General features: G+C 39.7%; 1 protein-coding gene across 11 annotated transcripts in view; it reads left to right on the forward strand.

Moving 5' to 3' along the window:
- NBEA (neurobeachin) overlaps window positions 1-26,532 on the forward strand; it is a 670,094-nt gene that overhangs the window by 313,947 nt on the left and 329,615 nt on the right. For all 11 annotated transcript variants that reach the window (XM_053311836.1, XM_053311837.1, XM_053311835.1 and 8 more), the window contains one exon: window positions 7,800-7,966. In XM_053311836.1, the coding sequence (XP_053167811.1) occupies window positions 7,800-7,966 (167 nt within the window). The remainder of the gene's footprint in view (window positions 1-7,799; window positions 7,967-26,532) is intronic.

A 26,532-nucleotide genomic window follows, 5' to 3' on the forward strand; every position in this document is an offset into this window, starting at 1 on the left:
AGTGACAGTGTGATCCCACCTCATGATTATACAACAGTGAATAAGGACACAGCAAGAAGCAGATAATTTGTATTCACACCACACACACACACAACAACAACAATGATGACTAAAAATATGGGTTCATTTCCCATAATCTTCACAGTTCTGATTGATTTAATTTCATTCAGGATGGTATTATCAGCAAAATATTGTAAATTCACCGGCACAGGCACACACAGGCCCAATCAACTGGGCTGGGACAAGGCACACACTGGAACGGGTGAGGGGCACATGCCAGAAGGCACTGGTGGGTAGGAGTGGTGGCAGCAGCTGACAGGAAAGTTGGCTGCTGTCTGCACATGCATCACCATCTGAGTGTCAGAGACAGCTGGAGGGGCAGAGCGGAGGAGGACACAGCTACACTGGGCCAGTGCTGGAGCGCAGCCCTGAAGGGATTGAGTGGCCATCAGGCAGGAGGAGCAGGGTCGGGACAGCTGGAGGGGCAGAGCAGTGAATCACCCACCATGTTTGTTGTAGGCAGCACTGTGGGCACTGTAGTTTCAAACCTGCTGCTGCATAGACCCCGTTTGCACTAAAAATGCCTTTTTCTGCCCTTTAAATCCCAACTCTGAGGGTCAGTTTTAAATTAACAATCAGGTAGGTCCTGGGGGGATATACAAAAGGCACTTTTCTGACATCCAGTCTGAAGGCTGAAATTGTGCAAATGGACTACAACGTCATTTAAATAGCACCACTTCAGTCCGAAAAAAATGCCGCCAGCTCTTTAAACCCCTGTTCAAAAGAGAAGAACTTTAAACTGCTCTATTTAAGCCATTTTCCAACGGATCATCACCAGATTTGCAGGGCAGATGTCTCTTTTTGCCTAGGGAATGTGTGCTAATGGCCAGGCAGATAGGACATTTTTTAAAAAAGCAATAGAATGTTCAGGGCTTATAATGGTGAGATGTTGGAAACATTCTCTAGCTTAACTATACTGATATGTAGTATACATATCGCATATGTATATTAATATATTGCAGGGTGTTCACACAGGATTGAAGCTAGGGAAAGGGCATATTCTGTGGAATAGGGTTGTTTTTTAAAAAAAATAATAATTTAAATAGCTCCTTAAACTATACTTTGCTATAATATTTTTGTTCTTTTCAATGTAGATTGACAACAGATATTTATGTCTTATATTTTCTTTCTCCGTACATATAACCTTTACTTCATTTTTGTCAGCCCAGACAGTAGTCACTTGTCATATGGGATTGCAACAAATGTATTACCAAGCATATTCTGGATATTTTGAGTCTAGATAAAAAAAATCACATTTACAATTAAGTATATGTCAGAGTGAAGTTTCATATGACTTCAAGAGTAAATAACATTTGATATTTATCAGAGCATCATGCAGTAAACTAAGATGACAGTAGAAGATTGAGTTATCTGCCCTTTGAAGAATTTGTTGTGGTATAGGATCTGTCAGAACCCTAGACAAAATGGGAATATTCAATTAACTTTCAGCTACAGTTAGCAAATACAATTTAGAATATTAACCAAATTCCCTTAAGGGGAAACTTTAAGCTGGTTTTCTAATAAGCAAACCAAGACCTTTGCAAGCATTCCATTTTTCAAATTTTATTGTTACTTTAATATGTAAAAATATGGGTTTGGGGATGGAAAATATACCATCTTTAATTTAAAGCAGTAACAGGTATTAAGAACAGGATCTAATGAATCACAGACAGAGATTCCATGTGTACTCCTGTTTTTCTAAGCCATCTTGCCACCTTTCCACCATGGCCTTTGTGCCCACAGTAAAGCTGTTCCAGAAGGCCAGGAGGACTCTCCAGATGTAGTAAGGGCACTCATACAATTTTGAAGACTGGAGACTGTATTTTAGACACTGATGATCTTGCATTTGTGCCGAATACCTGCATTCATTCTGCATGCTATTTTAAAATAATGCCTATCAATAAGGCTTATCCCTCCCATTGCTCTACGATCCTGATCCTCATCCCCCTGCCCCATAGCTGAATACTAAAAAGCACAAATACAGGGCCAAACTGTGTACCTAAAACAATATTTAGTTTTGCCTTAGGTCTGAGTTCAAATCCATCCTAAGCCATGGAACTCTCTTGTGATCAGTCACTATAGCCCTTTTTAGACATTATATTGTACATACAGAGGCGTATCTAGGGAAAATAACGCCTAGGGCAAGCACTGAAATTGCACCCCCTGTCCAAACATCCAACACCCATCGTTCAGATAACTTTACCATAATATCAGCTCAAAAATAGAAATATTTCAAAAACTATTTAGCAGTGGACGTAGCCGGACCAAAAAATGCTGGAAAACTACAAAATTCAGTATGTTGGGGCTCATGAAATAGCCAAATACTATGTGGAGGTGTACTTGGAAAACTAAACAGAAGTGCCTAATTCTCTACTATGCATTGTAGCATCACTATTACATACGTTTTAAAAATAAATGGAGAATTTGGCTTTTCCCAGATACTCTGAAAATAATTAAAGGATATGCAGAGTAAATGGTGTCACTGCTTGGAGTATAGTCTAGTATTTCAGAAAGACAGTTAAAATGAGAGAAACAGAACAAGAAACTCCCAGTGGCCTTAATACTAAGGATTTCACACTGATTCAAAGACAAACTCACCATTAGTAGCCATATTATTAAGACATCACATTTAACTCACTTATCACAAGAAGCAAAGTAAGAGCAAATGAATACAATCCTAGCTCATAAGCTTCAGCTCAGTATTCACAAGCCCTGATTCTCTGTACATAGTGCCAAACTGAATATGTGTACAGTGACTTATATTATATTAATTTAAAAAAAAAAAAACCTATAGTCCCTTCGGGGAGCCTTCCTAAAGGCTGTGGGGGGTGTCTGTAAAGACACCCCCCCATCGCTGGCCTCTTAATTCACAGCCGCAGCCCATCCTGGGCTGATTGTCAGGCCTGTTTGGGCCTGCAAAGATCAGCGTGGTGGCCATTTTGGAGACTGCGACACATGCTCAAATGGCCTCTGCGAGGCCTGGCAAGGCCTAGGGCCTCGTAGGGACCATTTGAGCATGTGTGGTGGCAATTTTGTTTTCGGTGGCCATTTTTAATTTTTTTTTTAATTTTTGAAAATGGCGCCCCCTTCAAGTGGCATCTGGGGCATGTGCCCTTCCTGCCCCACCCTAGATATGCCCCTGTGCACATATAGATATCTGTATACATTTATATGTTTTTGTGTGAATGACTATATGTGTATTCAGTTTAAAAGTGACCCAGGTATAGGCCCCTTAAAATTCAAGACACAGATCAAATGTATATTTCTGTACATGCGTTCAACTTTTAAAAATGTGAATAACTGTACTTATGTACAGATCTGTATGTACCTTCACTGTGCACAAATTGTATGTGCATTGAACATAATAGGGCTTCTTTCGGAGTCTAATCTACTTCAAGGGTGTACAGATCTGTATGTACCTACCCCACGTGGTTGTGGGGACCACATGGAAAGGAGGGGAAAATAATGTTTGCTATCCAGAGCTTCTTGGGGGAAGGATGGAATTACAGTGTCACAAATAAAAGTGTCAAAAGTTAATATTTGAATACTATATTAGTTATGAAAGTACTGAAAATCTGTGAGAATGTGGTATAAACATATCTATAGGAACTATTGCTTTATAAATGTTATTGAAAAAGTCCAATTATTCTAGAAGTGCTGTTTCACAGTTAACATCCATTCGTTGTGTTAGCCTCTATAATTGCTCAGGATGAAAAATGAAAATTTGATTTAACTGTCCAATGAGCTGATGAAATATTAACCTCATTACTGAAGAAGATCATTGTACTAATTGGTGCTTCTTGGTACAAGAAGATAAATTGAAAAATGAATTAACCCTATAATGTCTATTCTTCTAGAAAAAAATAAATCATGCCTAACCTGGCCTATATAAAAAGAGCTGCTTGGGTTTTTTGTTTGTTTGTTTTAAGGACACCCTAGGAAAAAATATTATAAATTGTAATATGAAACTAGAAGGGATTCAATCCAAATGTATAAGGGCCTCTACTGCAGCATTTCCCCTCCTTAATAAATATGCTTCTTGGACTATAATGCAACCCCTAATTTATTGTGGCTCTGCACTACAAGAAACCTTCCTTTAGTGCTTGTGCAAAAGTTCACAGAAAAGTGCTCAGATAGTTACTCCTTTTACTCTAAACTACACTTTGGATCCAATCTAGTGTCTCCATACTTCAGTATCCAGAAAACTCCAAGTTTACAAACTTGAATATGAAATTAGATTACAGCATGCAAACACTGTAGGCCTCCTGTCTTTACCTGATATAGTGCCTGTGTTTTAATCACAGCTACATAATAAAAATTCATATATCTGTACAAAATACTAAAAGAACTTTATGTATATATTTAATTCATTTATACCCCACTTTCAGTTGTTGTTTTTAAATAGTGGCTTGCAACACATGTTAGAATAAAAAAAAAAGTAAAGTACACCATTCAAATTTTAATAAAATTTTAGTAATTTAACATTAATAAATTAATTTTTTGTTACAACTGGAAACTAGATTACAGTTCAGGGTCACAGGATTCATGACCACAACCCAAATAATTACATGAGTAGCTTTACATGCTCATGGGGTCTTGTGTCTTATGAACAGCAAGCTATCAGGTTGTAACAGAGCAAGCCATTTATTAAAATCAGAGTTTCAAAAGCAACTTGTCAAATTGTAAGTAGTCCAAGAAAAAGAAGTAAAAAGGCCTGCTGTGTGTGCACAACTCTTAGAGTGGTGCCTGAAATTTCTCTCTGGACTACGACCAATATCATTGCTCACAGTATTTATAGTCTCCAAAGGTCCCTGTTTTCTGGGAACTGTCCCTCATAAATCACGATCTCTATTTTCTCCTTATGTTTGCCTCTTGAGGGTGCCTCGGTGTTTTTCATGGGTTTTCTTAGTTGTCATTCTTAAGGATTCAGCTCATTCACCATAATTTCTAGAACTGAATCTCAAAGTACAGTAGATGGGTTGGTGCGTCGTGTCCCTAGTGCACCTGCATGTAAATGGTTGTACAATACTGAAGTGTGCCTCAGTATTGTACAACCATATGCATGCAGGTGCACTCAGGACACGACGCGTCCACCCATCTACTGTACTTTGAGATTCAGTTCTAGAAATATAGAAACTCTGTATGCAGTGCACAGCATATAGTGTGGGTGGGATCCAGTCTTCAGCAATTGGTAATAGTGGATCGGGGGCTTGGGTAGTAATTCCTGAGCCAAGCATTGGTTGTTGCAAGTGTATATCTTTTAATCTGTAAAATCTTGGAAGGGATGGGCTTGGCTCGTCTGCTTTGTTAATCTGGAATAATATGCTCCACATGCAATGTATTAACTACTTTCCATTTGTGGCATAGTCAGAGCAGTCAGAATTGACTACTTTCAGGTTGCTTGGTCACACCCCCTAAACTGTCACAGGCAAGTCCCTATTTTAACCAGTGAAATGTTGTAGGATATGAATAGTATAATATTATTTGGCAATTTAGATTCAAAGAATGTAATGTATTGACTACAGTTAGTATTGTAACTGTACAGTCAGTACAGGAGAACCTCATTATTCGTGGTTCCGCATATCTGCGGGGTGTCTCATTAACAACCTTTTTCAGTATCCGCTGATACAAAGGAGTTAAAACCGATGTATCTTTGGGTGTTAGAGGGCCGGAAGTGACTGTGGAGGTCACTTGCGCATGCCATTTTTTCTTGGGGTTGCCTCCTTTCCTTACAAAATGACTCTTTCCCTTGCAAAAATGGACCTTTTTTACTTTCCCCCAAAAATTTTTGTGGTTTTATTTAAAATAATAATAATTTTTGGTGGGGTATTTTGGCTCATTCCTGGGCACATTGGGGGATTCCTGCCAACATACAGACCCCACAGAGCATGCCACAGTAAGTCAGGTTATTTTGCCATTATTTGGATGTTTCCCCCATTTCCCCTCCATCCTGGAGCCTAACCCCACTTTCCCATAGCAATAATGACCCATTACTCATGGTTCTGTTACTTGCGACAGTAGCCGAGGAATGGAACCCCCATGAGTAACAAGATTATCTTGTATATTGTATTGCAGTTCCAATGTGTGCTGAGAATATGCATACATATCAGAGTTTTGCCTTTCTTCTGTAAGTTCTAACGGGAAAGCATAGTCAATTTTAATACAAAGGTATGGGAAAGGGTGGGGTGATCATTGTAATAAAAAGCAAATCAGCTATTGATGAGGAAGGCATTGCATAACTTGTTGGTTGACTAGCATAATTTTGAACTGCATTCCAGGTTACAGTATTTTCAGTCCAGTTTCTGGCTGAGAAATGCTACATGATGCATAGGCTTTGCTGTGTCTTCTGAATTTAGTCTAAGGCTGAGTGCATAATAGAAGGCAGTACTAGTGCTAGTAGCTGATATACAGAACAAGGATGCTCCAGGGAAGCATGCAGTGTAACAACAGAACTCCCAACTGCACCAATACAGTGGGGAAACCACAATTTTTGACAGCTTCCCTCCCCCAGGAAGCCCTTTGTGTCACCTGAAAATATATCCCTGAGGGATGCACAACTATCAAGGACATATTTCTAGGTGGCAAAGAGAGCTTCCTAGGGAAGGGAAGGGCATAAAAAACTGCTGCTTCCCTCTATTTCAATGCAGTTAGTTGGGAAGTTCTATTAGACTGTTCTCTCACCACACGCGTGCATCCTTGCTCTGTATGACAGCCACTGACTGAAAACACGTTATATGTACTTGTCATCCATTTATAATTCCTCCTCCTATATTAATGAGAGGCATAGGAAGAGGTCTGGAGCCTGTTGTACTTCAGTCATGAGGCAAAGCAGCTTGCTCAATCTCTGGAAATCCTTGCAGTATTCAGATAGAAATAAAGCAGCAATCTCTTTTACGAAGCAGTTGTAAATGGCTAGATGGGAGAACCTTTCCTTCCCCTTGGTGTTTAAAGCTTTATTTAACTGGTTGCGGAGTGAGAGTGAGAAGAGATCCCTGAACTTCCGTTTTCCTTCAAAGAAAAAGTCAGTGGTTGCAAAGGGACTAAGATAATTTGGAATCACATGACATCTACCTTAATTTATTAAATAGCAATCCTTTATTAAGTTATTTTTAATTAGATAATCATTTTTAAAATCATCTACTTAGGGTTTTGTGGTTTTGTTTTGACTAACAATGTCCTCCACCACAAAATAGTTGGCTATTGATATATTTAAAGCAAGTACTCTGCATGAATATGGTTTAATAAATGTTTTGTCACAAGAGACAAAATATTGGGGGAAAATATAAGTTAAGTATTTGAAAATGAGGGCCAGGAGAGGGGAATTTACATTTGAAAGGAATTTGAGCAGTGCTAGAGCACAAGAACCTGCTGACAGATCCAAGAGTTGCTTTGGGGAGCCTTCTGAAGTAGTGTAGGATGCGGTGGGGTGAGTTGGCAGAAATCACGGACCCTGCCTTGTGCGACTAGAAGTGTCTTCCACTCACAGTATGCTCCCTTTGAATCCAACCCAGAGTGTGTCATCACATCTGTCTATGAACTGGTTTATGTGGTGTTTTTAATTTAGTAGTAGATTAATTCAGTTAAGCAAGTATTGTCATTTTGCTCAATTTATGCATATGATGTAATGAATGCTAGAAATACCATTAGCAATGCTCATAGGGAAAATGTAAGCAAGTATCAATCTTAAACTACTTTCCAAAACTATCAACTGAAACAATAAGCAAACCTTTCCTTTCTAGTCACAGTGTGCCCAATATGCTGCCGACAGAAGAGAGGAGGAAAAGATGTGTGACCACCTTATCAGTGCTGCCAAGCATCGAGATCATGTTACTGCAAATCAGCTGAAACAGAAAATACTGAATATCTTAACTAATAAGCATGGTGCTTGGGGAGCTGTCTCACATAGGTATGTTGTTAATCATCATAACATAATTATATGCTTCTGATCTAATATTTTAAATGGATCTGTCATGTATTTATAGTGAGCATTCAAAACTGTAAGGTGATTCACCAAAATCCATTCGTGATCATACCGCTCATCATATGTCATAAGCATAGTCTAGTGACTGAATTAGATCTTACGTTTAGGTTGTCTGCTATCAAATAAAGAATCTGTTGTCAGGGGCTGACATCTGCACTTCAGTATCCCTCCTTTCAGGTTTTGGTTTTTTAAAAAGTTTCTTGTCTGTATGGCAGTGGGGAAAAACCTGAGCTGTATCTAAAAGCCAAAGGGCTCACCAGGAGGTGGATATTCCATTATGTGTTGTTTGCTATCTCCGTATCCTTGCCTTTTCATTTCACACCCAATTTTGTAAAAAAAACAAAAGCAAAAAATCACTCCCAAAACATTTAATCCTAGAAGCAGAATAAATTATATAAAATAAGCAGATATATATCTTTCTCTCTTTTTGATCACATAAGTTTGAGTTTCCTTAGAGTCAAGGAACCATCTGTGTTGAGTTAGTAGATAGCAAGCATGTTAGTATGAAGTAGAATCTAGATTTAACACTTCAATTTCTTAGTTTGTAAATTTGATCATTTTTATTCGCCAATTTCCCTTTGTTCCTCCTTTCCCTTTTCTTATTGTGTCACGTATTTTAAATTGTAATACTTCGGGGAGGATATTTGCTTTGTATGTGCTTGTACGATGCTTAGTAGATTTCAGATGCTATAAAACCCAATAGATGAGCAGAGTGCAGAATAGACGCTTCTCAGCATTTGTCAAATAGGGAAGCAGCTTTAATTCTAGAAGTTGACCCCTAGAAAAGAAGTTGATATATGTTTAACCAAATTCAGGTCTGACAAACATGAGTTGTGCTCTATGGTACTGTGAATGGCAAGCCATCCCCTGCCTCAGCATCCCCCAAATTCATTCTGCAAGGTAAAATTGTGAGATCCTTTCAATTGGCCATTCTTATATTTTTAAATTATATATGGAAGGGGAAACTATACTCTAAACAGAGCAACAACACAAATGGTTATAAAGTCAAATATATAAAATAAACCTTATACAACCTACTGCTAGTCTGAAATACTTCCTAGTGTGCAACTTATTGGCGGGAATGCTTTGTCATTACTGAGACTTGCAAAAGACTATGCTGCTCAACTCAGGCCAGTAAATAAGTTTCCTAACCAGAATTCCTGATTTATTGAGAAGTGTCATACTCTTTGTGGGCCCCTTGTGTCTTCCGGGGTTGTTGGTTTTGGGGGGTTTTGTGGTTTTTTTAAGCTAGAATTATTTTTGAGAACCTTATAACTCTATTTGGGGGAAGTGCTACTGAAAACACAACTTCCCCTAAAAGTTTCTTGTGGTTTATGTAGTTGTAATTCAAATAATTTATTAGCAGTAACAGTTCAGCTCTAAAATATTGGACTCTACATTATACTCACAACAATATAAACTATGTTTAATTTTGATTAGGGTTAGAAATATAGACAGAACTGGGTATAATCTACTCACAAACTATCCAGTTTTCCATCTATGGTTAATGCTGAGATTATGGCCACCTTGTGGTCGTCTCATGGTTCTAGAAACTGACAGCTCATTGTACCACAAGTTCAAATGAAAGAAATGCTGAATACCATACATAAAAGTCATCTGGGAATTGAGCAATATACAAGGAGGATTGAAGAAACTGTTTATGGTCAAGCATGTGTGATCAAATTGAAGATTTGATGCTCATACCAAATATGTCAAAGCTTCAGAAATAGGTTGGGGTGTGTGTGTGTGTGTGTGTGTGTGTGTGTGTGTGAGAGAGAGAGAGAGAGAGAGAGAGAGAGAGAGAGAGAGATGTGATAATAGTAGGAACCAAAACATTCTGAAAGTGGCACATAGAGGGAAGCAGTTCAGGGGGACTGCAGCAGAGAACTGAAATGCCAGGTAGCTGCCATTTTCAGCTCAGTTACAGTAAGACATAGTATGTGTTTATCCCACATTCAGTCTCCTGTGGCAGACAAAATTTGTAGCAGTAAACGTTAAACAGAAATCATACGGACATTTTGTGCATAGGATAGGGAAACACTGCAGGTATATTTAAGAATTGTAATTTAATCCAGAACTAGTATAGCAAGCCAAAATGACTGTTATCATCATGTATTATATACCTTCCAACTGCCTGATTTACCCAGGACAGCCATGAATTCCCACCACATTTCCTGGCTCATGACCACGCAATGGAAAATCCTGATTTCCACCACCCCCACTCCCTTCAGAGAGTCATCTGTGTCTGAGAAACAGCTTTGATGGAGGAGACTGTCGCAGAGGATCATCTCTCTGCAGGGAATTAATTTCTTTAATTTATATAATATATCCCTGCAGAAAAGGGTCAAATTATTTAACAGAGCACTGACTCTGTCAAATAATTTGACCAGGAGCTGGTCTTGTAGTAGCAAGCAAGACTTGTCACCTTAGCTAAGTAGGGTCTGCTCTGGTTGCATAAGAATGGGAGACTAGAAGTGTGAGCACTGTAAGATATTCCCCTTAGGGGATGGGGCCACTCTGGGAAGAGCAGAAGGTTCCAAGTTCCCTCCCTAGCATCTCCAAGATAGGGCTGAGAGAGATTCCTGCCTGCAACCTTGGAGAAGCCACTGCTACTCTGGGTAGACACTACTGAGCTAGAGGGACCTACCTGTATGGTCTGACTCAGTATATGGCAGCTTCCTATGTTCCTATGACTTTGCTTTTCTGAGATCAGATGGTTTCTTTGGCTTCTTGCCATCTACCTATGCACAGTATGCCTGCCTGGTAGTGGTGGGTGGGGTGGTAAAAAAATTAATGTTTAACTGGGAGGGGGGATTTTTTGCACTTCATGCAACACATTGACCCTATTTCTCATTCTGAAATGTTGGCAGGCATGGTATTAATAGATTGGGAGACTGCACAGTTGAAGTGGCTCAGTTCTAACCAGGTTGAAAATCTTCAACAAAATGTTATTACTTCTTCTTGCAGTTAGTTGTTAATATTTTGCTTTCTATAAAAATAAGTTCAGGAAATTGGTTTACAAAGCAAAGAAAATAAGAATATTTGCTGTTCCAAAGCAGTTCACAATCTGAAACATGATCAGGCCTAATCTTAAATCTCTTCACTGACAATAAAAAGTAGAATTATTGTAAAATCCACTAGCATATTTCAGTGGTATGTCATGTTCTTAATATCGTGCACTGGCACAATGGGGGAGAGGCTGTTTTTGCTCTTCTCCTTTTCCCTCTGAAGCCCACTGTGCCCCCCAAAAATATTTCCCTGAGATTTTATACAATATTTGTGAATTTTCTGACAAAGCAAGAATGTTGTTACAAATACAGATGGCCCTCATTATCCACAGGGGTTCCATTCTTGCCAATTTCTGCAGATAATGGAACTGCAAATAACAAGACCTTAAGTCAATGGTAATGGGGGGGCGGGTAGGTTCCTGGAGGACCAAAAAAAAAAGCGATAAAAAAGCAGAAATTGGAGAAATAGTGGAGTGTGCCATCCTCTGCAGGTCCAACAATGCCCCCGAAACCCCTAATTCAGTTGTTTTCCACACAAAAAATCAAGGGAATTGTTTTTTAAACAAAGGAGCCACTAAATGGGTCCGTTTAACAGCAGCACTCCCTCCGCCCCGCAGCTATTACCGTGACGCCAGCAGCACTCTCCCAAACTGCTCTCGTGCGACATCAGCAGCACACGGCAATACAACGGAGCTACTTCAGAGGAGTTCAGTTGAAGTATGCTAGGCTGTACCATCATGGCTTGTAATACTTAAGCAACAGTTCTTGTCATGGATAGTGCATAGATGATGAAGAGATGCTCCCTCCCCCTTTCTAGGAAGGACTAACAAACACTCAGAATAAAGTTTTGACATCTGTGCTGAACATTTTGAAGGCAAGCACTTTGAAAAGGACCACTTTCCCCAAACTGAGCAAAATCCTGGGAAAACAAAACAAACATTTATACCAACTCTGTTCCCCCTACGCCCACCCACACCCTAAAAGTAGTACCAGTACGAGGATGGACTCAGTGCTTTTCATAACAGTTAAATACTCCTCTTCAATCCAAATATATATGGAAGCACAAATACTGAATGTAGAATACTCACAATTGATTGTTAAGGGGCTGGTTCAGATTATCAGGGGTGTTTCACAGCAGATTATCAAGGGTGTCACAGTGATAACGTCAGGACCACTGGCATGAATGCACCTACCCCAATGTCAACAAGGATGTGCTGGCATGATCGAGGCACATCCTTTACTTGTGTGAGAGTGGTTTATATAGGGGTTTCCTGCACATGTAGAGGGGCGATTTCAATAATTACCCTTCTCACGTGAATAATCCTTGAGTGATATCGGGGTAGGGGGCTACGTTCACACCAGTGGCCTTGACATTATTCTGTGTAGGGCTCTTGTAAATCTGGATATGTGCACTTAGAGGAGAATGGCTAAAAAGAAGTGATTAGAGGCAGCCTAGCTGAAAGGAAAGGAAGTACAGATCAAGGAAGAACAGTCTACTCTAAGTGAACAGAAAGACACAAGAAATAAAACCAGAAGTCAAGCTATCCTAAGCAGGACAAGATGCTGAATGTGGGGGGAAAGCTGTCAAATAAAACATCAGATGAAACACATTCTGGCAGATGAAAAGAGAAAATAAAATCTGAAGTAACAGGAATTATTCTAGCACAAAAGGAGAGTTTAAGTAAATCCCAGCTAAAAGTGAAACTGAGTGTTGAATGGAAAGCATGAGACATAAGACTATAGAAAAGAATGGGAAGTAGTAGGAGAGATCATGAAGGAAAGCAATAGGAGAGCACATGAGCTCCGTGAACAAAGAGCAGAATTCAAATGTTAACTTTAAAAACAAAAACAAAAAACCACAACACTGTAGGCTACCTATATAGAAGGCATTTACAGTCCTACATTTGAGCAAGACCATAAGATGTGACTATGGCACAGTGGAAACAATATTGGTATGTTAGAAACAATGAGAGTAGTACTTCACAACTGTCCAGAAGCTCATTTATGTCATTGCACAACTGCTCTTTTATAGTAGTGAAATAATACTGCAATGATTACAAAATAAAATTGAATTTGATGGTATGATTCAGTACAGAGAAGTAGGTAATGAAAAGGTGTGCCCGACCCTGTGAGTCAAGGCAGATTTTTTAATTATTATTTTTACATTTTATATCCCGCTCTTCCTCCAAGGAGCCCAGAGCATGTACTACATACTGAAGTTTCTCCTCACAACAACCCTGTAAAGTAGGTTAGGCTGAGAGAGAAGTGACTGGCCCAGAGTCACCCAGCAAGTATTTGGCTGAATGGGGATTTGAACTCGAGTCTCCCCGGTCCTAGTCCAGCACTCTAACCACTATACCACGATGGCTACTAAGGATAGGGCCCTCTCTTACTTTTGGAGTTCCCATCTCATATCATTTGTCTGGCACCTACTTTCAAGTGACAGGTGAAAATCTTGGGAATAATCAGACTAAATTAGTCATGACTAAGCCCTATTGAAATTAATGGGACTTAAGTGAGTTATAACTAACTTGTCTCATGGACTTAAGTAGTGCTTAATTAGGACTAACAAGTCTGGATGTTGGATTTACAAATGTTGCATTTATTTACCATATGTTGCATGTTACCAAAAGGTAAAATGCTTACTTGGCATTTGGCAGACCTTAGATAGGAACTACTTTATTTTGCTGCGGTTAAATTTTATTCTTTGTGGCTGAGCCTTGTTTTTTATTTTAATAATGACTACTGTCTTTTTAGTCTACTTTCCAGTAGGCTTATGAGATCACCCAGCATTCTGTATATGTGTTTGTGTGTCCATGTGCCTTTGCAATACCTGGACCAATATGAACCAAATTGGGTACAATTGTATAGACATATAGGGACACCTCAACAGTGCAGTTTGTGATTATGTATCCACCTCAATAGTCATGTGCACGGACCGGTTTGGAGGCCATTCTAAAGGCCTCCAGACCGGTCTGGACACGGGGTGGTTTTGGTTCGGGAGGATGGGGTGGGGGGTTCCAATAAGGAATAGGGGGGCTTTAGTTAACCCTCCCAACTACCGCACCGTATTTCACTGAGTAATCGGGCGGCAGGATAGCTCCCTGCCACCCCCTTCAAAGTCCCGCTCGGCTGGTGGCCGCCCCCAAGAAGACCCGCGCCGTTCCAATAACACCCACCCGTGCCGCTCCTGAGGTGATTCCGAAGATCCGCGCCAAGATCCTGAAGTGTAGACCCCTGCCCTGCCGTGAAGACCCCTGCCCTGCAAAAGCCCTCCCATTGCAAAATGGCGGCGGGAGAACTCCCCTGCCGTGCCCTTCCCCTTTGCCGGTCTGGCTGCAAATGGCTTCTAAGAAGCATTTCGCGCATGCGCAAAAGGCTTCTTAGAAGCCATTTGCAGCCAGACCGGCAAAGGGGAAGGGCACGGCAGGGGAGTTCTCCCGCCGCCCTTTTGCAATGGGAGGGCTTTTGCAGGGCAGGGGTCTTCACAGCAGGGCAGGGGTCTACACTTCAGGATCTTGGTGCGGATCTTCGGAATCACCTCAGGAGCGGCACGGGTGGGTGTTATTGGAACGGCGCAGGTCTTCTTGGGGACGGCCGCCAGCCGAGCGGGACTTGGAAGGGGGCGGCAGGGAGCTATCCTGCCGCCCGATTACTCAGTGAAATACGGCGCGGTAGTTGGGAGGGTTAACTAAAGCCCCCCTATCCTTTTTGGAACCCCCCACCCCAGTGCCGGACCGGTTCCATGCACACCCCTACACCTCAATCCAAGATGGCGGACGTGTGAACATTCAAGGCGCAAGTGGGCTAACTTGTGGACTGTCTAACCAATTCGAACCTAGGAACACATAGGGACATCTCAATGGTGTAATTTTGTAATGATGCCATCCTCCCCGACCCAATATGGCAGATGCATAAACATGAGAGGCGCAGAAGGGCTAACTTGTGGACCACCTAACCGATTTGAACCAAATTTGGTACAGTTATAGTGGGTGACACACAGGGACACCTCAGTGGTGTGGCTTGTGATGGTGTCATCCACCCCCATTCAAGATGATGGACACATGAACATTTGAGATGCAATTGGGCTAACTTGTGAACCACCTAATTGATTTGGACCAAATTTGTTACAGGTGTGGGGACACATAGGGACAGCTCAAGGGCATACTTTGACATGATGTCATTCACCCTGATTCAAGATGGCAGACACATGAACATTTGAGGTGCAAGTGGGAGCCAAATTGGACCAAATTTGGTACAGTTGTAGGGACACATATGGACACCTCAAACACATAGTTTGTGATGATGTCATCCACCCCAATTCAAGATGGCAGATGCATAAATGTTTGAGGTACAAATGGGCTAACTTGTGAACTGCCTAACTGATTTGGAACAAATTTAGTCCAGTTGAAGGGATAGCCGAAGGATAGTAGGCAGATTACTAGAGAAACTTTAAAAAAAAATTTTTTTTAGATAAGTTGCAAGCCTAAATATGTTGTAAGCTACCATGGGAAGTGTAGTATTAAGATTTTAAATAAATATAGTGTTTGGTATAAAAGAAGATAGGAAGCTTATTAAACATATCTCCTCTCTGTTGCTAAAAGGTACTTTATTTTGTGATAGTTTTCTTGGTAAACAGAAATGTTGCTAAAGTGTGCTAGGACAATAACCTGATTCAGATGTTTACTGGAGGCTGTACTAAAGTACAACCTCCCAAAAAAAGCCCCAGAAGTCCTGCTTAGCACATCAATAACTTATTTCCCATAATGCTATGCTTTTGGGGAGGCGAGGAGGGAGAGAGAAAGCGAAACTAGTAATGAAAAAATGGGGTTCTGGCATGGGATGGATTCCCCTTTTGGTGCTTTCTGATCCCTAGGCATCTCCCTTTTGATATTTCTGGCAATAACACAGGCCTTGGGTACGCTGTAAACTCCATTGCCCAGGGGTGTTGTATTTTGAAGTTGGCTGTCATGGTTGTTTTGTAGCAGACTATTTATGTTTATGGTGCTTTAAGTTACTCAGTAAAACACTTTCGAATATTCAGAAAATGGCTGTTTACTGTCATCACTGCTGACTTAATCTGTGACCTTGGCATGATAGTCCTCCCATAAAACTCCTTATGGGTATTTCAGTAAAATAGATGCTCTTCAGATTACAATGATGGCTTCGGCTTCAGGAATATTTACTATTTATCATTGTATTTGTTTTGTTTTCAAATGTGATCCAGCTTTTAAATCAAAATTTCCAAAGCGGCTTACAAACTAAATAATGAAACTAAAATACATCAGCAACAAATGCAAAGGGAACTAGTGGGAAATCCTGAAAGCAAGACAAAATAGCAGTTTTCTTTTTTATATGTTCATCACTGTTGGACTGTTGTCTGCAGTTGATTTTTGTTTAGATTTGAAAGAGCAAGAAAGCTCAGCTCAATTTAACATAAATGGTATTAAAATGGTTAGGAATATTTGCAATTAATTTTGGGATGGATTTTGAATGATATATCTGAATGTACTTTCAAAAATAATAATTTTTAAAAAAAACCAACCAGAAAAGAAGAGGGAGAGGTACCAAGTCATTTGACTTTTTAAAAAACAAAATTATATTCTGAATTACTTTCAGCTTAGTTGCTGCAATTATTACAAATATTTTAACATCAGTATTATTTCTGGATGTATATATTTTATATTGGTTTCTTTCAAACAGTTGCATTTTTTTGCTTGATATATTTCCATGAAATGTAGAAAGTTGTCAAGAAGTTGTGATGGTTTTTCAGTTATTTACCAACAATCAGCTATGTTTGAGACTTAGAATATTAAGATCAGACAGGCTTTATCAAGGGACGTCAGATTGCGGACCCTATACATTGTATTTTAAACTGTATGAATTACTCTAGGGGGGTGGGAGTCTCTGCTGGCTATTCTTACTTTAGATATTTTTAAAGCCTTTGACCATCTACAATGGACTTACTTAATTAAATTAGTTGAGAAATTACAAATGGGTACAGGATTTGTCAACATTACTAAACAACTTTAATGTAAATCTTTCCCAATAATTCGCATGAACTCTTGTGATTCTAAACACTTTAGCATATTAAGAGGCACAAAACAAGGTTGTCCCCTTTCCCCTTTATTATTTATACTCTCTATCGAGCCTTTGGCTCAAGCCATCAGACATAACTTGATAATTAAGGGCCTTATTATAAAAGATGTAGAGCATAAAATTAATCAATATGCAGATGATATCACATTAATTTTGACGGACCCTTTGAGATCTATCTTTGCCATACAAGAAGAGTTGGAAAGATATGAGCAAATTGTTGGTTTGAAAATAAATTTGACTAAGTCAGAGCTTTTGTGTTCCAAAATGGGTTCTAAATCTCAAGATTGTTTGGCAAAATCCTTAGGGGTTTCTAAAATTTCTTAAGTTATTCGATATTTAAGGGTATTTATACATTGAAAGGTGCCTCTTTGCCAAGTTAGCAGGGGTTAAGGGCCATCTATCTATAGGTAGATGGCAAAAGATTTTAAACCTTTTTATTTTTGCTGGGAAAAGATCTAGATTTTGTAACAATGTATTATATAGGAAAGTACAGCAGGGTGGTATCGGAGTTCCAAATTTAATGGCCTTCTATGAAGCTTCACATCTAAGGGATATTCTGTGGTTAATAGTAAACCCGGAAGCTTAATACTGGGTGAAGATGGAGGTTCCTGAAGAACATCTCGGTAATATTAACAACTTAGTATTGATATTTGAATTTATTAAGAGTTCTAAATCTGTTATAAATCCATTTTTAAGAACCACTTTTAAGATCTGGGGGAAATGGCATAAAAATTTTGCCCTCCCCCCCATTTCCCCTTGTTATCAATTTGTAGTCATCCTAAATTTCCAACTTTAGACTCACCCTCTAGATTACTTGGTGTCTTTGGAGGTGTTGCAAATAGATTAAAGGATTTTTATTATTTGGATAAGCCAATTGATTTAGAACCAATTCGGGATAAGTTTATGAATAAGCATTAATCTTGGTTAAATTTCCTTTAGTTTCAGTCCTTTATTTTACATCCTGATATAGTTAAGCAGGCTAATAGGAATTTGACTATGTTTGAGGAATTAATACTAAAGGCTTCAGAAGTTTCTAAGGGATTTATTTCTGGATTATATGAGATTCTAATAATTCAAACATCTGATCCATTAATTGGCCTTAAATTGGCCTGGGAAAATGACCCACAACAAACTATTAGCGACTCACAATGGAATGGAATACTGAAATGGAAGCCAGTGTTTCCCAAATTAGGGAGAATTTTGTTAAGCTCTTTCACAGGTGGTTTTTGACTCTTTCTAGATTATTCCACATGAATAAGAGTTTGTCCCCGCTATGCTGGAATGGCTGTGGAAATAGGGGAACATACTTCCATTTATGGTGGTCTTGTCCCAGTATTTTCTGCTTTGGGGCAGTGGTATTTTTAGAAATGGGTAAAATTACACAACAGAGGTTAGATATGAGACCAGAGTTGGCTCTATTAAATGTATTTTTGGGAGCTAACTTGGCATTATTATCTAAGGATCTTATAGTTTTCATGTTAACTGCAGCTAGATTATCCATTGCATAATACTGGAACGTCTTTGACATCTTGCTGTCAGTCTATGTGGCATATTGCCATATCTGAATAACTGACCCATATTATTCATCTTCGAGCGGGTCAAGTTAATTCTAACTATTTTTTCATGATACGGTCAGATTCTATTCTGTTCACAAATCAAGATAATTTTAGTCATTCTCCTCCATCTAATAATTTACATATCTGGAAGGATGGTTAATGGCTGTCCTTATGTATCAGTTTTACTATTCATGTTTATGTATTGTCTTATTAAATAAAAATTAAAAACATTTTTTTTAAAAAAAATGGAAGGGTGGAGGGGAGAAATACCTGAACAATATGGCACTGTTACACTAATATAGAGAGCAGTTTGCATAAATGGTTTGTATTTCAACATCTTATTTACTGAGGCTGTTCTCACGAGCAGCCAAGACTGAGCTAGGGCATCTAAGCCTGGGCTTGGCTGTTCATGAGAACTGGTGGGAGCCAAGTGGCTCCCACTGGCACAGCAGTGGCAAACCCGCCTATGGAGCCTGCCAGTTAGCTGACGTTAAGGGTGCAAGTGCACCCTTAGCACAGGCTAACTGCTCATGTGCAAGCAACAGCTGCTCCCAGCTGGCGCTGGCACAGGAACAGGCTCCCAGCCATCACCGGGGGATCCCCATAATGCACCGCACACTCACACACTGCATTCTGGGCTTTCTGGGGACCGGGGCCATGCATCCCAACCTTTGCACTTCCTGGGGCAGCAGTGGATCATCTGGGCACATAAGCCACGCACCCTAACCTGCTCAGACCCGGCAGCTGGATTGCCTGTGGGGAAGGCGAGCTTTTGCTGTTTTCCCCACTGTCCACCTTCAAGTCCTCTCATGTGATCGTGATAAAGGGCTGACTATTTATTTATTTAAAATATTTCTATTCTGCCCCTCTAGCAAATTGCTTCTTGGGGTGCCTTGCAATAATAAAAATAAAGAGAAAACAATAAAGCAAATAATAATAGTAATAAACTAATAATAATAATAATAATAATAATAATAATAATAATAGACAAACATCTGCCACACAATACACCAGATATAACTGTAGTCGAGAAGAAAGAAAAACAAGTCAAAATAATCGACATAGCAATACCAGGGGATAGCAGAATAGAAGAAAAAGAAATAGAAAAAAAATCACCAAACACAAAGATCTACAAATTGAAATTGAAAGGCTGTGGCAGAAAAAGACCCAAATAATCCCAGTGGTAATTGGCGCCCTTGGTGCAGTTCCAAAAGACCTTGAAGAGCACCTCAGCACCATAGGGGCCACAGAAATCACCATCAGCCAATTACAAAAAGCAGCTTTACTGGGAACAGCCTATATTCTGCGATGATATCTATAACAGCAGCAACAACATTGACAATAAAATTCAGCCCTCCCAGGTCCTTGGGAAGGACTCGATGTCAGGATAAAACAAACCAGTCAATAACACCTGTCTGACGGTGTGAATAAATAATAATAATAATAATAAATTAATTAATTAATAAACCAAATATAAGAACAAAACAGCAAAATAAAATATAAGTACAAAAAGCTGGTCCTCAGCCCAAAGAGTAGTGTAACTTAAGGCAAGAGAAGGAAAAGAGGAACCAGGGGAAAACTGTTACATATTAAGATTTCTATCACTGGGTTTGGGAATTTAAAAAGAACAACAATTAGGAGAATCACAAGGAACTTCTGTTACCCCATTTATGGAATAGCCTCCCCAGTGAGGTTCACCTGGCTTCATCACTTTGTCCTTTTAGATGCCAGGTGAAGACCTTTTTGTTCATTCAGGCCTTTTAAATTTTAAACTTTCTCTTTCTTAAAAGATTTTTTTTTAAAGTCTTTTAAACAGTTTTTATTGTATTTTCTTTTTTTTTCCCTCCCCATTTTTTGTCTGTTAGGATTTAATGTGCTGTGTGTTTTTATCTCATATTTTAATGTGGTGCTGCAAGCTTCTCAGAGAACAATTTTTAATAGGGTGGCTAACAAATACTGTTGTGTTGGGCACCAGCCCTGATTCGCATTCTGCCTATGCTCTGGAGCTAGAGCTGCAAATGGAGACTGGCCACAACCTCACTCTGTTCTTTGGAATGGCAGGCTTGTATGATCCGGAGGAACAAGAGAAAGGAAGGATAGACATGCTCATATAGTTGTTGTTAAAAATTTTATACCGCCCTTCCAAAAGGCTCAGGGCGGTTAAATGTGCTTTATTAAAGAATAATCAATCATTAAAATTAACCGTGCAATCAAACAGGTCATTCGTGCTTCCAGTGTAATGTAGTGCAGTTTCTTAACTAGCATATGTGTTGGCTGCATGTATGGTCAGTGTTATCTGACTAATACACTTAACAAGGACAGAGGAAACCAGAAAGGAAGAGGGGGAGAAGGGGGAATTCTAGGAATGGGTAGCAGAGTACCTGCAGTTAGTGGGAATAATGGGAATTAGGAGGAAAAGGCTGTGGGAGTCTCATATTATCGGATCTTGAAGTGTCAAGGGCATATCTGCTGCTGGTGAATCGGAGCTGACAGTCTTCACATAAACATGTTGAATGCTGATGGAAGAGCAGACAAAGATAGCCTCGCTTCCTTGGCAGGCAGGAAAAAGTGCCAACAATCTTTTGTCTACCAAAAGAACTTCCGCCTTGCTATGCAGCTCAGCAGCAAGCTCTGGCAGGGTCACCAAGCCAGTGAGGCGCAAGCCGAATCCCAGGTAGACGCAGTGCAGGTAGCCAAATCCCCAGGCAGCCTAACCTCTCTCTGCCTGGTGGTGGAGTCTTTTATATCTCTTGGATCTTCTTGAGCTGAACATGGAATCTTCCTTCAAGATATCCCTGTCTGTCATAGAACTCCCAAATTTTCAATAACTTGTCTTTAGGCAACTTCACACTCATGACAGTTTGCTTTGCCAAACCTTGGCATGCAGGATGTTGAGGGCCATCTCTTCGACCTGGGTACTCTGGTATCAGGAATACAGTTTTCTGAATGTTCCCAAACAATTCTGTTTTCCCACTGCTTCTGATCTGCCACTGCTGGCTAGGCAGATTTCTGGCGCCTTTGTGCCTTTGCCCCAAGGATGTTAGGATGACTTTATGGCAGTCATAGAAATTTCCATAGGCAGCAATCAAACATTTACCTTAGAAGGACAGAATTGCTTCTGCCTCTCTCAAAGTCATAAACCAGTGAAGACAACTGACAGGATAGCCTGCCTGTTTGCATAGGGTTACCCAGCTCACTCAGACCCAGAGACTTCTGAAATCAGGAAATTCCTTAATGCTGTGCCAGTATCCAAAATGGGCCAACTCGGGTCCTCTAGGCGAGAAAAGCAGGACCAAGGATCAGGACCTTGGGTCTAACAGTTGTTGTTGTTGTTGTGGCTGCTGCTGCTGCTGTGGTTGTTGTTTGCTCTTCCCATCTATAAGACTGTTATAACAGACATGACAGGAAAGCTTAAAATGTGTGCATTTTAATAAGGGGCCATCATGGAAGCTGCCACTGTGAGCAAAGGGTTTATGAGAACATATAGAAAATTGTGTGGTGGATATAACATGAAAGGGGAAGAGACTTGAAAATGAAGATGATAAATATGAGTTTCAGATTTTTGTAAAAAGCACTATGGTGCTGGAAAGGGGGAAAGTAAAGAAAGTTAACAAGCCAAAATGGCCCCTTGACAGGCAAACCTCGTTACTCACAGGGGTTCTGTTCCTCACCTACCATGAGTAACAAGGCCTTATGCCTATGGGAAAAGGGGTGTTAGGTTTCAGAATTTATTTATTTATTATATATTTAGTATATTTATATACCGCCCCATACAAAAAAGCCCCTGGGCGGTTCACAATATAAAACCATTAAAACATTAACTTAATTAAAACAATTTAAAATACAATAAAAACTCTAAAACTGAAGCTTTAAAACTATAAACTACAAGCCTGACTAAACAGTTATGTTTTTCGGTCCTTCTAAAAAACATTCAGAGAAGGGGAAACACTAATTTCGTTAGGAAGCACGTTCCAGAGTCCCAGGGCACTCTAGAAAAGGCCCGGTTTCGAGTTGCCACCAACCAAACCAGTGGCAACCGCAATCAGACCTCCTCAGATGATTTTTAACAGGTGATGGGCTTGATGAAGAAGAAGGCACTCTCTTAGAATGGACCAAAAAGGTGCAAAGAAGGGCAAAACCCGCAAAAATAATGGAAAGTGTTTACTGTACTATGCTCCCATGTACTCAAGAATGCCCCACAACCTGCAGAATGCCCCCTACACCAGGAAAAATTGCAGGGGGATTTTTTTTTTTTTAAAGAAATGAGCCAGTAAATGGCTCCTCCATCTCTTCCTGGGTGCCTTCTGACAAAATAGTGGCCAGAAGTGACTTCCGTGGTAACTTCCGGGCCTTTAGGAGCCATGAATACATAGATTTAAACCCTTTAGTATCTGCAGATAATGAAAATGGGTGTCAGTTAGACACCCGTGAATATGCGGAACCATGAATAATGAGGTTCTACTGTATATTGGAAATTTAATTGTACATTATGGACAAAATAAAACCAAATTTTGTTTTCCACAAACAAGCAAAGCATGTGTGTTATGGAATATGTTTATTTAATGGCTAAGGCAGTATGTGAAATTAAACAGGCTTATGCTGAGTGGTTTGTATTGTTCACAATAAACTGTTACAGTAGTTGTGTAGGTGTGCTAGTATGCTCCTCAGTGCTAGCTCCAAGCAGTTTGTCACTATAGCTGGTGTATGGTACAGAGCGCAAGCCTGATCCACTGCATTTGTGATGGCATCTCATAATTTACCTGAATTTAACGCCCAGGGAAATGATGCAGGTGTCTTAATCTTCTATAAGTCAAAGGTCAGAATGCACACCCAGTGCGCCATCGACATTGCCACCCCTTACCTTCATGTCATTGTGTTACACACGTGCTGTACTATATGTCTGTAAGAAATGTTTAATCAGTGTCCAGTCTCTGTGTGCTATATGTAAAGTGCAGGTTTTACATTTGTTTCCACCTGCTCTAACATGCACAACTACTTGCTGTGCTATGGTGTGTGTGTGTGTGTGTGTGTGTGTGAGAGAGAGAGAGAGAGAGAGAGAGAGAGAGAGAGAGAGAAGCGGGGGAGGGGGGGAACCTGGTAATGTGATTATAGCATAGGCATTAAATAGTTCTTAATCTGCGTAGTTTTTAGTAGTGCTTGACTTCAGGTTAATGTGTCAAGAGTTGCTGTAGTATTATAAAGTAGTAAATCTCATTTGCTTTAGTGACAAACTGTGAGATTTGGAGGTGAGGGGCGGGGAGAGAGAGACAGACCTCTGGTGTAGCCTGGAAAAGAGGAGTTAAGGATTTGTAGAAAGCAGTTCATGCAGCATCTCAAAAGCTTGTGAGCAGTTCCATATTGAACTATGGACCCACAGATCTATCAAAATAAATTGACTGAGCCCAGTCAGAAGAGAACAGCCACAAGCATGGTGCTGTACAGTATGTCAATCAAAAGCAAAATTGAATCTGCTACTTTCTTTTCAGATTTAGATCAAGATAACTGTCATCACTATGAGTGTGGAAAATTATGGAGGGTCTGTAATAATAATATGACTGAACTAATTATGGGAGACTTCTTTAGGAAAAAAACAATGCTTTCCATCATAAGTTTTCAAACTGATGTAAAACACAGAAGTGGCTTAAAAGTGTGAAACGTATTTGTCATCCAAGAACAATTTATTTATTGTTTCTCTTTGTAAACCACCCTGAGCTATTTTTGGAAGGGCAGTATAGAAATCGAAATAATAATAATAATAACTTGGATTAAAGGTAGTCTATTAAGTTAACCATTAGGTTCTTCAGGTGAAGCCCTGCTACAGATTTCATTCAGTCTTAAATGGACTTGGAGCAGGATCTCATGGATAGGAAGAAGTAGTAACTCAGCTTCGTTTTTCCTCCCGAAGGGAAACTTGCCAAGGTCTGCTATTACAATAAGAGGGCAAAGCCTTCCTTCTTTCAACAGGGTTTTATGGAATCATTGGCTGACCTTTTTTTTAAAGTCATAAATGCTGCAGTGCTATTTTAATTAATACTGTTTTATGGAATTATTTTGTTCACTTTATGGACCTGTAAGCCATGTTGAGCTTTACAAAGAATGGTGAAAGCAAGGTATAAAAAATATAAACAAATTAATGCTGTTCTGCTTTACCATATACATTTAACTGATAGGTTTCTCCTTGGGTTCAATATAACAACAAAAACAAAAAAATTAAGCTGAATATTGTAAGATTAACAGATTTTGAGTTGACTGCAAATATCACAATTGAATGTCTTCACTATAATCAATTGGTAGGATTACAACTAAATTAATCCTGACTATGCACCATTGAAATAAATGAGATGTGACTCACTTTAGTTCTATTAAGTTTAGTGCGACTTAGTCATGACCAGTGTTCTCTCTATTTTTTTTCGTCTGTGTGTGGAATGAGTTTTGTTCTGGGCAGCAGTATCAAGGCAGTGTGTGTGCATGTGCATTCAGAATGGGGCTGTCCCGATTCAACCTGAGTGGGATCTAAAATTAACTGAGTGGACATCCAAAAACTTGTGAGTGTGCACACCTTAGAGGGAACACTAGTCATGACTAACTTAGTCTGGAACTTGCACTGTGAAGATGTAGTTGCTACTGACATACCCAATGTCAAGGAATAAATTCAAGGTTTTCTACACTAAAGAACAAATGGAGTCTTCCAAAGTGTAACTGAGACAAAACCAAGATAATTGGATAAATTGAGCTCACACTAGGCGATGCCAGAATCAAAGCATTAAAAGAGACCCAGTAGAACATGTATTCTGACATAATTAGTTCTATCTAAAACATCTCAAAATTATGCTAGTCTAAAATTCGCTTGAAAACTTTCAGGGAAGAGTCTTCTTCTTTCTGTTTTTAATTCCCACATTCCAACCAGGCTTTCCCATCTGTCTACGGGGTGCAGCTACAGCAGCCTCAGTCTGTCACATAAAAATTCCTTTAACCTTTTACCTCCTGTGCATATTTTCATAGCAGTATAATAAGATTATAGTATAGGTAAAGTGTGCCGTCGGGTCGGTGTTGATTCCTGGCAACCACAGAGCCCTGTGGTTGTCTTTGGTAGATTACAGGAGGGATTCACCATTGCCATCTTCCGCGCAGTGTGTGATGATGCCTTTCAGCATCTTTCCTATATTGCTGCTGCCCAATATAGGAGTTTCCCATAGTCTGGGAAACATACCAGCAGGGATTCAAACCACCAATTTCTGGCTTGCTAATCAAGTCATTTCCCCACTGTGCCATTAGGTGGCTTGCTAGATTATAGCGTACCCAGCTCCATAATATTAAAATACATATATACAACACCTGGAAGCAAACAATACTGTATTGAAAGAAATACAAAACATCACAGTTCTTGCCAGAGTGCCCCCTTTGTTCTCTCCGATAAAGTCTTTTCTTCTCTAATAAGACAAAGTGTAGGAACTCAGTCCAAGGAGGAACATGAGTATAAGCTGGAGCAACCAGCCTATACTTGCTGCAGGTATAGTCTGTGATGCTTTCAGGCAAGAAAACAAACATAGCACACACATTGCTGGTCACTACTATAAAGCCCCCACTGTCTATCTTCTTACCTCTAGTTCACATCATAACCTCTGCGTCTGCTGATGGAATGGCCTTTGCTTCTTCCTTCATGTTTCATATACTGGGTTAGATCAATTGATTGTTGAAGAAAGGGGAGTCATGTCTCTTCAGTAATGATAGGAAAGCAATATGAAGATAAAAGTTGCATTGTTTGGATTGTTAGCCTTTAGTAAACAATTGTTACCAGATTCTCATTATTTTACTTAGCTTACATGAA

The sequence above is a fragment of the Hemicordylus capensis genome, chromosome 3, assembly GCF_027244095.1.
Source record: "Hemicordylus capensis ecotype Gifberg chromosome 3, rHemCap1.1.pri, whole genome shotgun sequence".
Taxonomy (NCBI): Eukaryota; Metazoa; Chordata; class Lepidosauria; order Squamata; family Cordylidae; genus Hemicordylus; species Hemicordylus capensis.